This window comes from Phodopus roborovskii, unplaced genomic scaffold (assembly GCF_943737965.1).
Source record: "Phodopus roborovskii unplaced genomic scaffold, PHOROB, whole genome shotgun sequence".
Lineage (NCBI taxonomy): Eukaryota > Metazoa > Chordata > Mammalia > Rodentia > Cricetidae > Phodopus > Phodopus roborovskii.
In genome coordinates, this window is record NW_026126460.1 from 20,286,939 (window position 1) to 20,305,024 (window position 18,086).

The 18,086-nt window shown below is 51.4% G+C and overlaps 2 protein-coding genes across 3 annotated transcripts in view; both read left to right on the forward strand.

Annotated features, from left to right (window-relative positions):
- Positions 1-1,455: 1,455 nt before the first annotated feature.
- Ctdsp1 (CTD small phosphatase 1) lies at positions 1,456-6,950 on the forward strand. Of its 2 annotated transcripts, XM_051190461.1 has the most exons (7): positions 1,461-1,885; positions 3,119-3,267; positions 3,653-3,754; positions 3,891-3,947; positions 4,550-4,642; positions 4,765-4,950; positions 5,423-6,950. In XM_051190461.1, the coding sequence occupies exons 1-7, from the start codon at positions 1,819-1,821 to the stop codon at positions 5,549-5,551; spliced, it is 783 nt and encodes a 260-aa protein (XP_051046418.1). In that variant the 5' UTR covers positions 1,461-1,818; the 3' UTR covers positions 5,552-6,950. The 2 variants fall into 2 exon arrangements, with proteins under 2 accessions (XP_051046419.1, XP_051046418.1); XM_051190462.1 differs by lacking the exon at positions 3,653-3,754 and having other exon boundaries at positions 1,456-1,885.
- A 10,361-nt stretch (positions 6,951-17,311) lies between these two features.
- The window catches only part of Vil1 (villin 1), a 31,746-nt gene continuing 30,971 nt past the window's right edge, over positions 17,312-18,086 (forward strand). The window contains exon 1 of the mRNA XM_051190463.1: positions 17,312-17,389. The gene's annotated coding sequence lies outside the window, so the exon portion shown is untranslated. The remainder of the gene's footprint in view (positions 17,390-18,086) is intronic.

Genomic DNA, 18,086 nt, shown 5'->3' on the forward strand with positions numbered 1-18,086 from the left:
TGCCTGGGGCAGGAAGTGGCCAGGCGTTCGTGTCAAGACTTGGCGTTCGTATTTTTCTTTCTTTTTTTTTTTAATTACGACGAATGAAAAGAACTTTATAAAACGGGAAGAATAAAAAATAAAAATAAACGAACCGCAGCTCTAGAGAGGCGCAACTGGGGGCTTCCCGTGAGAAGACCCTGAATGTAAACGGAGACCTAGACAATGGCTGGGGTGTGTCGCCACAGGTCCGCTAACACGCGTGTTTAAAAAATACATAGTTGCAGTCTCAGGCGCCCAAGGGCGGACGCTGGACCCTCCCTCCACAGGCGTCCTCTAGGCACTTGGGAACACAGCCAGCCCTGGAACTGGCCTCTCTAATAATCACAGATTGGGCAGGCGGGGTAGGGGTGGGGGCCTGTAAACAAGGTGGAATTTCTTCTAGTTCGATGGGATTTGGTTCTGCCAAGGACACGGAGGCATGTTCCAAGCCGGCGGGACAACACGTACAAGAGACCTTGAGCGCTAAATGGCTTGGCAATCGGTAAAGGTAGGCGCGGAAGTAGAATTTTTCACATCCTGTGGTGCCCTAGTGGCTGCGGAGAGTGCTGAGTTATAGTTGGAATAAAAACATAATTTGGGACTGAAGAGATGGCTCGGCGGTTGACAGAATGTACTGCTCTGGCAGACTCCCCGAGTGAGTTGGGACACCAGCAACACATACAGGGCGAATAACAACTGCTTTTAACTCCAGTTCCAAGGGATCTGACGCCCTCTTCTGGCCTCCGTAGGCCATACATCATACACAGGAAAAAGAAAAACTTCCTAAAACTCCATAATTTGATAAGCTTGCACAACTGGAACTAGCAAAGAGTTCCTTTTTTTCTCACGATATAAACGTTAGACAAAAGACCTATTGTAGGGGCAGGTTTGGTTCCTCCATCACCGGGTGGAAGAAGACAACTTCTGATCTTCACTGGTGGCACACACATCTCTCCCATAAACAAGTGTAATTTTAAATTTTTCTAGGGACTGGAAAGATGGCTCAATGGCTCTCGCTACTTTTGAAAGTACCCAGTTTCCGTTCCTAGGACACACAACCACCTGTTAACACCAGTTCTAGGCAAAATTAACGCCCTCTTCTGGCGCTGATCGGCACTGCACACACATGGTGCACACGTATTTGTAGGCCATACACATAAAATTTTAAAATTTAAAAAAATTAAGCACCCGTTTTACAGAAAGTTCTCATCATCCCATTTCCCAGAGGAACAAACGGAGGCAGCCAAGATCAGCCCCTTGGAATGCGCGGAGGTGGAGCTGCGTGGCCTTCAGGCACTCCTGGGCCGGGTGCTTGGGGCGGGCCTCAGGCCCTGGGCTCCCTGACTTGCAGCGGCCGGTTACCGCTGTCCGCCCTGCCACGCAGCCGCAGAGGCTCGGTCCTGCTAGAACGCCGCAGGAAGAGAGGCGACGCCCCCTGGATCGCCGCAGGAACCAGGCCCGCCTTCCAGTCCGCCAGGCCCCAGAAGTGATGAAAGCTGCGGCCGAGCCCTGGTCCCGCCGAAGCCGTTGCCCTTTTAAGGGGGAGCCTTGAAACGGCGCCCGGGTTCCATGTTTGCATCCGCCTCGCGGGGAGGAAACTCCATGTTGTAACAAAGTTTCCTCCGCGCCCCCTCCCTCCCCCTCCCCCCGAGAACCTGGCTCCCCTCCCCTCCGAAGCTCGCGGGGATCCCTCCCTCCCACCCTCCCCTCCCCCCCGCGCCCCGATTCCGGCCCGAGCCGGGGGGGAGGCCGGGCGCCGGGGCCAGAGTCCGGCCGGAGTGGAGCGCGCCGGGCCCCATGGACAGCTCGGCCGTCATTACTCAGATCAGCAAGGAGGAGGCGCGGGGCCCGCTGCGGGGCAAAGGTACATAGGCGGCGGGAGGGGAGGTCGAGGCTAAGGGCTGTCCCCGCGCCGAAGCCGCTGCCAGTGCCCCGGGCGCGAGCCTTGGCCCAGCCCGAGCCCCCGCCAGCGGGGCCGGGGAGAGTTTGAACTCCGCGAGAGTGTGAGGCTCTGGGCGGGGCCTGGCGCCACTGGAGCGCTTGATATATTACTAGTGGGGAAACTGAGGCAGGAGGCAATCGCGGGGGTTAGTAGGCTGGCGATTCCCGGGCGTCGCCCCCTCCCCCAGTTTGGCGCCAATGGAACTGGGAGGTGGGGGTGAGGCGGCCTCCTGGCCACCCGTGGAGGCTCCGCCCCCTCCAGGCTAAGGTCTGGAAGGGGTGCCGAGGTGACAGCAGGCTGAGTAGTCTTGCAGGGATCTCCCGCCAACACACAACCACGTTCCCACAAACTCGGGCGTCACGCGTGGAGGTGCGGGCGACACCCTTGGAGGCAGAGAGCCACTAGGCTCGCAAGACAGACTCGCAAGCCCTGTGTCCAATTTGGCACAGGGCACCCCGGCTGCGGCCGGCCGGGCCAGTTGGCATCGGGCCTATGCACACTTGCTTCGACCCTGTAAGGGACGCCGCCTGCCGATGTGAAGCCCCTGGGGCTGGCCTGGTTGGGGACCACCCCCCCCCCTTCCCCTGTGTGAACTTCAAGATCGGGAAGTCCTTCAGAGTTTGTCCACCGTCCAGCCCGTTTCTTTGGGGGCTGGAAGCAGAGAAGCGGGGCGCGCGGGCAGCGGGGATTGTCTCTGCCTAAGGTTGAGACGGGGCAGGGTGGAGGAGGAGGCGGGGCTGACAGTTCTGGGACACTGGCCTCTGGGCCCAAGCTCAATGAGGACTTTGGACCCATGGGGTAGACAGAATGGAGGGAGAGTGGGAGTGGACGGTGGGGCCCCGAGCCCTGACGTTCTTTAGCTCCCCAGGTAAGGTGTGGGGTCTGGTGATTGAACACCAACCCTGGGGAAAAGATAAAGCACCTTGTCTGCTCCCTCCTTCCGCCTGCCCCCTCCTTCAGGCTTATCCACACCAGATTTCCTTATGTTGAAGAGTTGCAGGGACCTCTGGACGGGGCATTTCATGGAGGGCCAGAGGCACCCTGGTGTGGCTCTTCATGGAGGGAGAGAGCCTGTGTTCTCTGTGCTCAGGGATTGAGACCCGAGTGCATGGAGCCTCTGCAGGCCAGTGTGCCCACATTCACTCCTCGCTTTAGGTGACCAGAAGTCAGCAGCGTCCCAGAAGCCCCGAAGTCGGGGCATCTTCCACTCGCTCTTCTGCTGTGTCTGCCGAGATGATGGGGAGGCCCGGCCTGCCCACAGTGGGGCTCCCCTGCTGGTGGAGGAAAATGGCGCCATCCCTAAGGTGTGTCAGGAGGGAATTGCAGGTGCACTTGGGTCTAGTTGGAAGTGGAGCAGGCAGAAGGGGTCCTGGGGTGAACTTTACTGGCACACCTGCGGACACTAAAATGTTCAATAAAGGGAGGTGCCTTCCCATTACATTATGGTTTGCCCCTTCCCAACCCCACCCCCTGCCAACAGCTGTGGCTTGCCTGAGATCTGCATAGATCCCTTACACGTGGGAGCTTTCTGAGGCGAGGAAGAGGGATCCATGTAGAATACTCCTGGTCCACAGTTGGCGATGCCAAAGCTAGGAAGGGGTGGAAAAGTTGGTTGGGTCCTCAGATGAGAGCTGGGCAGGGAAGCCTGTGTGGGAGGTGCCCCACCCAGCCCCACCCCTCCCACAACAGACCCCAGTCCAGTACCTGCTTCCCGAGGCCAAGGCCCAGGACTCAGACAAGATCTGCGTGGTCATCGACCTGGACGAGACCCTGGTGCACAGCTCCTTCAAGGTGGGCCCTGCCCAGCAGCCCTCAGCCTGCAGTCTCTTGAGGGGGGCCTACTCTGGTCAGGGAGGGCGGTCTCTGCTGGACTTCCACCCCTGGGACTCCCTCCCTCCAAGCTCCAGCAACTCTTCTCTCCTCACAGCCTGTGAATAATGCTGACTTCATCATACCCGTGGAGATTGATGGGGTAGTTCACCAGGTGAGGGGCAGAGGGAGGTGGGGGCTTTGGCGTCTGCACTCTACACCCCAGGTACCTCCCTCTAATCTTGAGAGAGCCCCAAATGGAGCTTTGGTAGATGGGGGGGATGTCCAAGGCTCAAAGAGGGTGTGAAACCCAAGGCTATCTGGTACCCAAGGGATGGAGCCAGAGTCCCAGGCCTGCAGAATGGGCTCCTTCTCATCCTATCCGGTGGAGCCCTCTTGCCCCCACTGCCCGGGACCCAGTTCAAGTAATTCAGGATAGGTTGTGGTGCTGGCCAGCCTGTTCTCCATTACTTGGCTCGGGGGCCGGTGCCCTGCAGCCTTGGGGTGAGGGGGCTAACGTGGGCTCCTGCATTTGAATAAGACCTAGGTGGGAAAGTGGCTGGGGATTAGTGACTCTCACTAAGTGAGGTGGGACCACCAGAATTACATTCTGATTCTCTTTAGGAAGGGGATGGTTGGGGCAGCGTGCGGGCTTTGGGGGAGCACACAGATCCTGGAACAGCCTCCCTGGACCCCCGCCTCCTCTGTTACTCTGGTCCCATTCTTATCACCCCCAAGCCTGTGGGCCAGCAGCTCCCTCACTGGCTAATTCCCCAGGTCTATGTGCTGAAGCGGCCCCATGTGGATGAGTTCCTACAACGAATGGGCGAGCTCTTTGAGTGTGTGCTGTTCACTGCCAGCCTTGCCAAGGTGAGCCCTTGCCTGGGGTCTGGGCCATCCTTACTCTCCCACCGGCCTTCAACATACAACCAGATGCAGCCCTGGGCAGTAGTCACTCCTCACCCAGGAGTCTGACTTCCCTCCACCCCCAGTATGCAGACCCTGTAGCTGACCTGCTGGACAAGTGGGGAGCCTTCCGTGCCCGGCTGTTTCGAGAGTCGTGTGTCTTCCACCGGGGGAACTATGTAAAGGACCTGAGCAGGCTGGGCCGAGACCTGAGGCGGGTGCTCATCCTAGACAACTCACCCGCCTCCTATGTCTTCCATCCAGACAATGCTGTGAGTACACATGGGACCTAGGCCTGAGACAGGACAAGAGCACATGATGTGCTGTGGTGACCTCCTCAGCCCTGCCTGGGAAGGTAGTGGGGGGCTGGTGGCTTCCTGTTACCTATGCCTGCTCACCCATTCCACTCCATGCCTGTGTGTGTTTGTGTGTGCAGGGTACTCACCTCTGGCTGGGGTCCCCGTCTGGCAGTTTTCAAGCTGCCTGTTAATGGGACAGAATATATGTAGTGAGTCCCCGATGGGAGCCTAACCAAATGAAACACAGTGAGCTACCTATGTATGTGAACATTTTGCTTATGCTTAGCAGTATCCTCAAATGAAGTCAGCTGCTGTCAAAAAAAACAAAAAAAAAAAAAAAAAACAAAATCAAAACCCAACGTGCTGTGTGGGTAGGACATGCTGTGTGGGTAGGACCTGGGCACCTCAGGGTACCTGCCCTCCTCACTTCCTTCTTGTCTCCCAGGTTCCAGTGGCCTCCTGGTTTGACAACATGAGTGACACTGAGCTACATGATCTCTTACCCTTCTTCGAGCAACTCAGCCGCGTGGACGACGTGTACACAGTGCTTAGGCAGCCTAGGCCTGGGAGCTAGTGAGGTGTCTTGGGGCCAGGACCTGCCCTTCACCAAGGCCCAAGCCTTTTCCCATCAGACTGGGAACCTGCCTGTGCTGTTAACAAAACCCATGGGCTAAGCAGTATCCATGGCCCAGGGGAAGAGGGTGTCTGCACCCCTGCCAGGCTGCATGGAGGACAATGAGCCCTTGGGTCCCAGTGTCAGTGCCTTCAAACTTCTTCCCCTCTTCCCAGGGGACCTGGGGGGCCCTGCCTGCTGCTCCTCCCCCTCCCCCCGTCTTCTCTGTGCTGCCATGTTTCTCTGCTGCCAAATCGGGCCCCATAGTCCAGGTCTTCGGTGGGGTAGGGGTGAGGCTCCTGCTGCCCCATGCCTTGGACCCCACCCCCACCCCAGTCTGGGAAGAGTGGACACCAAGTGCCTTGCATAGAACCCTCTTTGCTGGTCAGCTTTTCCCAGATCTAGGCTGGCATGGAAGGAACAGTCTCTCCCTTCCCCTCCCCTTTCCTGGGATGACGGTACCCCACCAGTTTCTGCTTGGGAGGGAGAGGAAGGAAGTCTCCTGCCACTTGTAAAAGAGCTGGGGAACCTTCCTTAGGGAACACTCCCAATCCAGCTTGTCCACAGCTCTTGGCTGCTCCTTGTATCATTTAAGCCCCCAATCTCCCCTAAGCCTGGGGGTTGGCAGGACTCCCCTGTGGTGCCATATAAATATGTATATGTGTATATAGATTTTTAAAGGGAGGAGAGAGGAAAGGGTGGGGAGACACTCCTCCCTCACCCCTTCCCTGGGCCCAGAAATTGGGGGAGGGAGGGAAAGGATTTTTACATTTTTAAAACTATTTTCTGAATGGAACAAGCTGGGCTGTGAGGGGGTCACAGGCCCTGTTTCTGTCTTTCCCAGCCCTTTTACTCTATTCATCCAAAAAGCATTGAATACCTTCTGTGCCCAGCGGTGAGCTAGTCCCACCAGCTGGGGGGGGGGGTCAGCCTCGTCACTGGTGCCTCACCCCTAAACCCCAGATTCCACCGGTGCCTTCAGAGTATCTGCCACAGCTGGGACCTTCTTGTGGGGATCTCCAAGAAAGCTTACTGAGCTGCCCCTCTCCAGTGCCAACTTACCCCCACCCCCAGTCCCCGCAGCCTCCTCCATGGCCCCCTGCTGGCTGGGGGCAGCTCCCAGGTCACTCTGCCAACTGACTTCTGTTTCTGAAGCCCCACCCCACACCTGCCGAGTCTGGAGTTGAAGTTCTTGGGTTCTCTCCAGAATATGAGGGTTAAGGGGACCCACAAACAAGTGCCAAGGGAGTTGGTTAAGGGAGAGGGTGCGGTTGGCCTGAATCAGATGACCTTCCCAATTAAGTGCCTTCTCTTCTGACTAGCACCTCCGTGTGACAACTAAAGAAAGCTAGACCCCGTCTTAGTCTGCCTCTGTGGTTTTTGGGGAGGGCACTTTAGTGCGTGAATGTCTCATACCTGTGACTACTTTTCAGAACCCTGCTGGACAGGAGGACGTTGGCCTTGAGGGATTGCCTGGGCACTGGGCATCTGGTCGATCTGAGTTAGGTTGCCAGAACCCATGTGATGAAAAAAAAAAAACACATTCCCGCAAATTGTCCTCTGACCTCTCACGTACCATGCATGGCACGAGTTCGCCCCCACCTACACACGCACTCTAAATAAATACAATACGGTGCTCCCACCGCTGGAATGCGGGGCGGGGCCTGCCCGGGGAAGGGTGGGAGGCGGAAGGCTGGGCAGACGCGGGCCGCCTGCAGCCTTCCGGCCAGTGGGGCCCGCAAGGAGGAGACTGGGTGGGGCGGGCGCCAGGGCGCCCGAAGGCCTGCTCGTATTCGCCGTGCCCTAGTCACGCCCCGTGCCCTGATCCGGCCTTGCAGCCTCCTGTCTATGCTGTCCACGCCCCTCCAGCCAAAATCGTCTTCCGCAAACCCCACCTGGGCGGGGCAGGAAGTACCCGGCCAAAGCCGCAGCCTGCCGCTAGGGGCCTCCCGGTCCTTGCTAACCCGCAGCTCCCGGGCCTGGCACTCCCCTGCCTAGAGGACCCCGGATCTGGAAGGATGGGCGCTTGCCCCAGTCACCCTCTCTGGACGGTTGGACCTTCAGGCGTTCCCCATCACACATAGTGTGGGCGAAGGGGGGGGGGGTGGGCCCCTCTCAAATGTTGGTCCCTATCGCAAGCTCCACCTCCCCAGGCTGTCCCTGCCTCATCACCACCAAGAATTTAGCCCCGAGCCTCCTTTGCTTCAGGTGTGAGCGCGGGCGTGTGTGTGTGTCTGCAACAGGTGTGAAACCGTCCCTGACCACATTCTGCCCACCCTACTCCACCCTACTACTCTACCCGATCGATAGGAAAGAGCCAAGAAACTCCCACCTGATGAGAAGCCTATCCCGGAATCAGCTCTGGTCTGGAGCTGCGTGGACCAGGAGAGCCTTTCCGCAAGATTTATACCCTGCCCTGGCCTTTGCGCGCCCTCAGTCAGGATCGGGCTTGGTTTCCTGCTTTGTATGCAAACAGTGGTCGCCTCAAATTTGCATTCCCGGAGGCCAGAGAAGCTGAGCACGAGCTTCCATTGAGACCCACAGTCAAACTCCCCTACCCCTCAACCACACAACCTCTGCTCCCGCAGAGTTAAACTCAACCTCATGTGTGGGTACTCCCTTGTCAGCACCAGCCAGTGTCAGGCTTGTGCTCTTAAGGAACTCGTCCCAGTGCAAGCGACATTAGTTCCGGGATCTAAAGATGGCTCAGCAGTTATGAGCACTGGCGGCTCTTTCAGAGGGTCGAAGTTCAATTTCCAACACCTTCGTGGTGGCTCAGAACAATATGCTACTCTAGTCCCAAAAAAAGCTGCTGCCCTCTTCTGGCCTCTGAGGTCACTGCAGGCATGTGCGGCACAGACACACATAAAAAGAAAAATGTCATTAATTCCAGAGGGATGAAGAGATGCATAGTTTTTTTTCTCTAGGACTAGCTGACACTACTTTTGAACATCCTTAACATCTCTTTGGAGTTAGTTACTCCAGAGAGGCCTCTGAGTGTAAATCCCTCAGGGGCCCTTTGGAACAGTTTCCGGAATTAAAGCATGACTAATTAATTAAAAGAAAGCCTGAAAAAGAGAAAAAGGAAGTTTTAGTCACACTGAAGTGCAGGTGTGGATGCAACCTATAATTTAAGGAAAAGAGGTAAGATAATAGTTTCTTGGCAAGGCAGTGATGGCACACGCCATTAATCTCAGCACTGGGGAAGTAGAGGCAGGGGATCTCTGTGAGTGTGAGGACAGCCCGGTCTACAGAGTGAATTCCAGGACAGCCAAAGTTACACAGAGAAACCCTTTCTTGAAGCATATCATAACTGGTCTTTGATCATTGTTAAAATGTCTACCAGAGGGGCTAAGCAGAGCACCTGCCTAGCATTCCCGAGGCCTGAAATTTAATCCTCAGAACTCAAAAAACAAAACAAAACAAACAAACAAACAAAAAACCCTAAAGTAAATCAGAAAGACTCAGGAATTACTATCTCTGTGGTCCATTTCCTCAGCAGGGAGGTGACTGCTGGCATCTGCAGACCCTCTAGGTCTCCTTCATAGTTGTTGATTGTTGCTTTGTGTTTTGTTTTGAATGCTGGGAATTGAACTAAGGGCCTCATACATGCTAGACAAGTGCTCTACCACTAACCTACATCCCAGCCCTAATCCAGCCAGTAGGGCAATGAGGAGTACAGGCATGGTGCAGACATGTAACCCCAACACTGACTGAGTAGGGTAAGTGCGCAGGGTGAGTAACTTGGAAAAAAGGCTGCCTTTCTTGATTGTGTTACCCTTGGGGAAGTCAATGAATGACTTAGAGGCATTGTTAGGGTCTTGTGATGAAGTCCAAGAGATCCTCCTGCCTCACCTTCCAAGGGCTGAAAGGACAGGTGTTTGTTACCAAGGTCAGAAACTTAGAGACTTTCTCTAAGAACTCTGTTTAGTTCAGTAAAGACTAACAATAAACAAGAAAAACAAAAGGGTTTGGAGATAGCTCAGAGTTCAGTTTCCATATCAACAGCTCACAACCACCTCTAACCCATCTCCAGGGGAACACACCTAATAAAAGCAATAAACCTCACAATGAGAACGATTTAAGCAAGGTTGGGAATGGAAATTTGCACACCCATAGTCCCAGCACTCAAGAGGCTGAGGCAGGACAGTAAATTGGAGGCTAGGTTGGGCTATGTCAAAAAGCCCTGCCTCAATAAAACAAAAAACAAAAAGATTTTTAAGCAAGACACTGGGCTTCACCTGTTTGTTTTGTATGGCCAACAAGGTTGTCTAGATTCCCACTACCTGGAGGTAATCTAACCTAAAGGTTCATAATTCCACTGAGGACAAACTCTTAGTCAAATGTCGTGTCAAGTGAAATAAAGATGACTTTGGAGTTACTTTATCAAAACACACACAAAACAGAAATAAATTGAAACAAAAACAAATTTAAAAATTATTTTGAGGGCTGGAGGTGGTGGTTGGTGCGCATCTTTAGTCCCAGAACTTGGGAGGCAGAAACAGGCAGATCTCTGTGAGTTTAAGGCCAGCCTGGTTTATAAAGATACACAGAGAAACCCTGACTCAAAAAATTTAAAAAAAAAAAAATCATTTTGAGAGGCTAGAGAGATGGCATAGTGGTTAAAAGCACTGGCTGCTCTTCCAAAAGTCCTGAGTTCATAGCCAGCAACCACATGGTGGCTCAAAAATACCTGTCATGAGATCTGGTGTCCTCTTCTGACCTGCAGGCACACATGCAGGCATAATAAATAATAATAAATAAATACAACTTTTTAAAAAATCATTTTGAGGTCTTGTGATGAACAAAACATCACATTTCCATAGAGTAAATTGTCCAAATGGTCAGGGACACCATGACACCCAAAATGACACTAAGAGGGTCCGGAGTGTCTCAAGTTAGCGGTAATAAAACAGATTTTTCACAGAGAGATGCTTCCACCAGTCAATGCCAGCAGAATAAATACTTGCAGATTGGAGTTAAATGAGATGTTTCAAACGACAGTTTGAAAACACTGGGACTTACAAATGTTATCCCTAATATTATCTTAGCTTCCAGATAGGATTTTGGTTTGTTGATTTGTTCAAGACAGGGTGTCATGTCACCCAGACTGGCCTAGAACTTGATAATGTTGCTAAGGATAACCTTGACTACCTTGGCCTCCTGCCTTCCCCTCCCAAGTGCTGGGATTACAGGAGTATTCCACACCTAGCTCTAGGTGCAATTTAGGAGGAAAAAGCTCTGTTCGCCAACAATCACATTTGTGTCTTGGGATACCTTCATCCAGGTAGCTATCACCCAGTTCCAGATGTTTGTTTCAGTCCCGTCTTGCCAGAGAACGCTCCGAATGTAGCTAATGCTATCGAAGCATGGCCACGTCTGTCATAACTAGAATACTGACTCTGCAGCTCACAAGAATGGAACCTACGAAGCACACCGTGCCACCCAAAAAGAAATTGAGAACAGATGCATGTGAGTGCTGTGAACATCTGTGAGCAGCTTGGGAGGTTGGAGGTCACAAGGATACCCTCACCTTGTAAGGGCAGCCCCGGAGTGGGGGGGGGGGGAATGACGGGGTCAGACAGCAATTCCGTGCTGCAGTGAGGCTTGACAAAGAGGGGTGCACGAGAAGGATGAACTCCTGAGCAAGGCCTCAAAGCTGGCTGTACCAGAGAGTACAGCAAATGAGAAGAATGGCGGATGGCATCCAAGTAGAGGAGGATGGGGGGGAGGCTGTAGATTAAGGGTCGACATCTCATACTTTATTTATTTATTCATTTTAATTTTATTTTTTATTATTTTATTTTATTTTATTTGAGACTGGGTTTCTCTGGGTAGTCTTTGCTGCCCTAGAATTTAGTCTGTAGACCAGGTTGGACTTGAACTCAGAGATCCATTGCCTCTGCCTCCCCAGTGCTGGCATTAAAGGCATGTGCCACATCTGACTTACTTTTATTTTCATAGTGTTTTAGTTTATTTAAGTACAGACTAATCTCACATTTACTATGTAACTTACTGTGTTAGGATGATCTTGAACTCCTGATCCTCCTGCCTGCCCCTCTCCAGCAATGGGATCACAGGCATGAGCCACCACACTGGGTTTATGGGGCTCTGAGGATCCGACCTGGGGCTTTCTAGGCAAGCACTCTCCCAAATGGAGCTACATTGTCGGTTCTTCTTTCTTTTTAATTCATTTGTTAATTTTTGAGATGAGGTCTTGGTATGTAGCTCTGATACTTGATATGTAATTCAGGCTGACCTTGAATGGCAATCCGCCTATCTCACTCTCCTAAGGTCCTGGGATTATAGGCATGTACCACCAGGTCCAGTGAAAGTGTTATTTTATAGGCATAGGGTACAAATGAAGGGACATGAAGATCCCATGAGCAGGAAAGGGCATGAAAACACCTGTCCACCTGCCACTGGAAACTACATGAGGAGTAGTCACACCTGTCACCTGCACACTGGAAACTAAATGAGGGGTAGTGAGACCGGACTAGGAGAACACAGTCCGAGTACTGGAGATGAGGAAGGGCCTGTACGGGGCAGTGGCAGAGTGAAGAGATAGACAGGAAGGCAGGATGGATGTTGGAGGAGATAAAGGAACTGGGCAGGGGTGAGGAAGGAGGGGAGTGGCTCCTCATCTAGCTGTAGAGACACAACCAGTAAATATACTTCTAATCATGCCTGGTGCGGAGCAGATACTCTTATTTGCTTGTCTCTCTCACACACACACTGCAGGAAACAGACAACACAGCGCTGCAGCCTGTCATATAAAATGGTAAGACCTTGGAAAATGAACCAGCAATATCTGAGAAAATGTTTTTACTTCCTTTGTTTCTTAGTTAATTAATTTAGTGTATGTGCTCAAGTGCAAACATGGAGAGTTCAGAGGACACCTTGCAGGGGTTCCCTCCTACCAGAGAAGTTCCCGGGAATGTACTCAGGTCCTCACAGTTAGCAACAAAGCCTTTCCCACTGAGCCATCTCACCAGCACGGTTTGGGTTTGTTTTGTTGATTGGGCTGACTTCATATTCACTATGTAGCCAAAAATGACACTGGGCTTCTTGTAAGCTTTATTTATTAAAAAATTCATGTACATATGAATGTTTTCCCTACATGCATGTGTACCACATGTATGCTGTGTCTGTAGAGGACAGAAGAGGGTATTGGACTTGAACCACCCTGTGGGTATTGAGAACCAAACCTTGGGCTTCTGCAAGAGCAGAAAGTACCCCCCCCCCCCCCCCCCCCCCCCGTGTAGCCACAGCTGTCCTGAAACTCACTCTGTAAACCAGGCTGGCCTGGAACTCAGAGGTCTACATGCCTCTGCCTCCCCAATCCTGGGATTACAGGCGTGCACCACTGCTGCCCAGCATGTTCTCTCAACATCTGGACCATCTCTGCAGCTTCCTGTTTCCATCTCCTATGTGCCACTGTGTCCAGTTTACATTATGATTCAGACTGAATCTACGTCTTTGCAGCTGGTAGGTAAGGGCGCTACCTGCTGGGTGACACCCCAGTCCCAACTTGGAACTTGTGAGTTTTGAGCCTTTACTACCCACGTGCTATGTTACAGGTGGGCTCCACCGCAACGGGCTGATGGGTTTTACAATAAGGGACTACTAGTTAAGTAGACCTTGGTATAGCTACACCAGAGAATGCTATGTAGTCAGGAAAGGCAAGCCGAGAATGGTGGTGCATACTCGGGTCCTAGACTTGGGAGGCAGAGGCAGGTAGACCTCTGTAAATTCAAGGCCGGCCTGATCTACAAAGTGAGTTCCAAGACTATTACACACACACACAAAAAAAAAAAACCTGTCTCAAAAAACAAAAAAACAAACCAAAAAAACCCAAAAAAACAAAAAGCAAACGAACCAAAACAAACCAGTAGGATAGAAATTTATAAGTTGGAACATTATGGCCTCCCTCTTCCCCAGGAAGGGAAGAAGAGGTCTAAGAGGTAAGTTAGTTTAGCATCTGCCTACTCTACACAAAGCCCCATGGTTAATCATTAGCCCTGTAATTTTTTAAAATATTAATTACAATATGCTAATGAAATAGGAAGAAATCAAAATCAAAGGCTTTGTGTGTTTGCACCAAACTGTCATAACTGTGACTTCTATTTGTTGTGGTGGGTCTTTTTTTTTTTTTCTTGAGCTGCTGTGGTCTCCCTTGTTACCCAGGCTGGCCTTGAACTCTTGAACTCAAACAATTCCCCTGTCTCTGTTGGTTGGGCGGCTGGGAGCACAGCTGCACACTATGGATAACAGAATGATTCCTAATTGAAAGTGGTAAACCTGCTGCAGTCAGCTAGACATCAGGCTTCAGGTTGCTTATGCTGGAATAACTTGACACTGAGTATCCTCTGATGCAATTCAGTGTCATCACCTTTGACCTTGTTCTCGTTCTCAGCAGTATCAGCATCTCCCAGGACTTCTAAGCAATGCAGAACCTCTGGCCCCACCCCAGACCTACTGGATTGATATCTCGCCTTTGGAAGATTCTTCAGTGATACTTAACCATGGTTTTCTTTGCGAAGGCAGGTCTCTAAAGTATTTCTGAAGAAAGTGTTTAAATGGAATCTACTTTAGGCTTTAAGAAATGGTAGGAGAACAAAAAATATTAACATAATGCCGAAAAGTCAATATTTTGTTTGTGGCAGGATATCATATAGCCCAAACTGGCCTCGAACTCACTATGCAGCTGAGGATGGATGGTCTCGAACTTCTGATTTTCTGCTTCTACCTCCAAAGTTCTAAGCATGCACCATCACACACAATATAAGGAAATAATTTTTTTTTTAAGCAAGCTGGCACATGCTTAATGGCTGGCACATGAAGACTGTGAGTTCCAAGTCAGCCCAGCTACTGAGTGAGAGTCTGTCTCTATAAAACAATAAATCAATCTGAATTTCTACTCTAGGGATTGGGGAGGTAGCTCAGCTGAAATAGTGCTTGCCTGGCATACACAGAGCATCAAGATCAATCCTAGCACGTCCTTAAGAAACATAGGTGATCCCAACAGTGGGGAGGTGGGAGCAGGAGGGTCAGAAGTTCAAGATCACCCTCGGATACAAAGCAAGTTTGAGGCCGCGTGGACTACATGAGACCTGTGTGTTTGGGTTTTGCTGTTCCTGTTTTTAAAGCATGAATAAATAATACCATAAGGGAATACTGGGGCCATCCATGAGGCAAACATCCTATGAGAGGTTCTCTTGACCTAGGTAAGCTGATGTCATGGGGAAAGGGGAGGGGCTTTTCCAGATTAAAAACCGCTGATGAGACATGACAGCTGGAGGAAACTCTTGTTCATGATCTGACTGCATATAAAAAAGCTGATAAGGTCAGTGTGCAGATAATCAGTGGACTGTGGACTGGAGAGATGATGATGGTATAAATACCATATTCCAGCTACACAGCAAAAAAGTGATAAATACTGGCTTGCAGAGTAACGATATTCCATACAACTTGCTTTAAAATATATATATTTATACACATCAAATACCCCTGGCAAATATGCTAACTCCTCAATCCACAGATGGTTGTCATACTTGGTTGTTTTGGGGTTTTTGTTTTGTTTTGTTTTGTTTTTGAGACAGAGTTTCTCTGTAGCTTTGGAGCCTGTCCTGGAACTCACTCTATAAACCAGGCTGGCCTCAAACTCACAGAGATTCGCCTGCCTTTGCCTCCTAAATGCTGGGATTAAAGATGTGCACCATCACCCCCTGGCTAAATGTGTAGCCCAGGCAGGCCTTCACTTTGTGATCCTCCTGCCTCTGCCTCCTTCAGCAAATCCTCCTGGCATGGGCAGCCACAGCCAGTACTGGTAGAAATTCTTAACTTTTTTTGGTGGAAATATGGGAACTCAACCCAGGGTCTTGTACACGGCAGGTGTGTGCTGAATGCTGTATGACGAGTCCACACCCACACTGATAATGGATGTAGTCTAATGGCAAATATTTAGCAATGAGAATAGCTGGATAGAGTTTGAAGACCCAATCCTGAGCTATTTGTTAGCATGAGCTTTGCTGTTATTAGAATATACTGTGAGAAGACTGAAAACGATAATGTAAACAAATGTATACGGGCCAGTAAGATGGCTCCGTGGGTAAAGACAGTCATCGCACAAGCTCGAGGACTTGCTAGCTGGCCCTGGAACCTTCAGTGGAAGGGGGAACCCACTCCTGAAAGTTGTTCTCTGACCTCCACATACAATGATAATAATTACGATGGTAATAATAGTCATTAATTAATTGTTTTAAAAGGTATATGTGGAACTGGAGAGATGGCTCGCCTACCAAAAGCACTTGCTGCTCTTCCAGGAGATCTAGGTTCTGTTCCCTGCACGTGTAGGGTGGCTCACAAGCATCCCTAATGCTACTTCCTGAAAAGTCCACATCCTCTTTTGGTACAGGCACCACACACACACTACACAGACATACATTCAGCCAAAACATCCATACACATAAAAATAAATAAATAACCTAGGAGGTGTATGTGCTGGTAAAAAGTATAAATACCCATGCTGGTAGAAGATTTATGCTTACAGTATCTGAAATACTTCAAAGTAGACTACCAGCACCAGCTCATGGGTAATATCCATCCTGGAGTTGTTTACTTTCCATTTTGCTTACACTCCTTTTCATTCACAAGAAAGGGTGCTGCTACATTATTTCACAACAAAACAGCACCTGCGGTGTGTTTACTTTCTCACTGACTGTTCGTGGGCCCTCGTGCACGTGTGCACACGCAGCACACAAACATACAATTCGGTCTCTTAGGCTCTTGGGAAGGTGGGGGGGTGGGGCAGCCTTCCCTCATCCCACCCTCTTCATCTTGCCCTCCTGAAGGACCAAGATTCCAAGGTGACAGAAGTTCTACAGGCAGCAAGGGAAGGGAATCATTGACCACTGTTTCCAGTTTATGCTCAAAGCTCGTCTCCAAGTGAGACTTACAGCAGAGGGCAGCGAGGCAGATCTCCAGGTTCAGGGCAGGAGGTGGAGGCCCTTGACTCCTGGGAGAAGGCAGCAGAGCAGGGTTCAAAGGCTCTGGTTTATGGTAGCTCATAAAACCTCCAGGTGGAGCCCGTGGCTCTGAAAGGGGAGGACTGGAAGCTTTCTGTGCCCTCTGAGCGAGGGTCATGCCCAATAGAAGTGGCCTGTAGGGGTGGCAGGGGCGCTTCCTGTCCCACGAGGACCCACGTGTGAGCCCTGGCCTGTGTATCTAAGTTTCAGCAGCAAGGACCCTGGAGTCCGCCCCCCTCCGTCCTCCCCAGTCCCCCCCACCCTCGTTCCCCCGCCCCTCCCTTGCCATCCCTCTAGGGCCGGAGAGTGGTCAGTTGAGTTCCCCTCTTGGTGGGAAGGGAGAATTGTCCAGGCACCTGTGGCCTGCCCTGGTGGGAGTTGTCCACCTGCAGGGAGAGAGCCCAGATCAGGAGCGGAAATGCACCCCATTCCTGGAGCTCCAGGGCCAAGGGCGGGGCACACACCAGCTCTAGCTGTCAGGCTGTTGCTGAGCTCTAGGTTCCCAGGGACCTGGGCATCTACCACCCCACCCCCTCATCTATTCTCTGTCTCTGTCTCTGTCTCTGTCTCTGTCTCTGTCTCTGTCTCTCTCTCTCTCTCTCTCTCTCTCTCTCTCTCTCTCTCTCTCTCTCTCTCTCTCTAGGGCCCTATCTTCCCTTATATGGTGAAGGAAGTTCCTAGGAGGGGGGGTGAGGACAAAGGTCGCTCTCCTGCAGCCAGCTTGCCACAACTTCCTAAGATCTCCCAGGTGGTGGCTGCCTCTTCCAGACAGGTAAGGCAATTGGGTGGGGACACATGGGGACCACAGGTGGTTGGAGGGGACAGGGTCTTTGCTTCTCTCTGGCAGCCTGGGATGTCTGTAGCACGTTGGTGCAGGTTTGAGGATGAGGTTAGGCATTTCCTGAGATTCTGGACAAAGCTAGAAGGGAGCATGCTGTCCTGGGCCTTCAAGGAAGGAATTCACAGGCACCCCAGCCTGTAAGTCACCCTTATTTTACGGTGGGTGCCTTCCATGCAGAGCGCCCGAGGCTAAGGTGGATCCTGGGGCTCAGATTTCTAGAATGAAAATCAGGACAGTTCTGAGAAAGCTAGGGTTATTGGTCTCCTTGACTATATTCATTCTCTCTCTGCTCATGTCTTCGTCCATTTCTTCCTTATTGGAAACAGTTTTTTTTTTTTTTTTCTTTCTTTGTGTCACCGTTCCCGTGACACTCTTGGGACCTCAGGTCCTTGGCTTATGAATCCAGTGATTGAAGCCAGAGGGAGGGAAGAGTTGGAGGCTACAGGGCCTTAGGCCTTGTCAGGCCTGGACATCGCTCCTGCCCTAGAAGTGGCCCCTCTGTGTCCCCAATCACCTGGTCTATTTACCAGAGCTGGGCATGAAAGTCTAGCCTGTCCAGAGTTTTGGGACTCACTCTGTACATGGTTGTCTGCTCAAGAATCTTCCTGTCACTTAGAGGTTGGGAGTG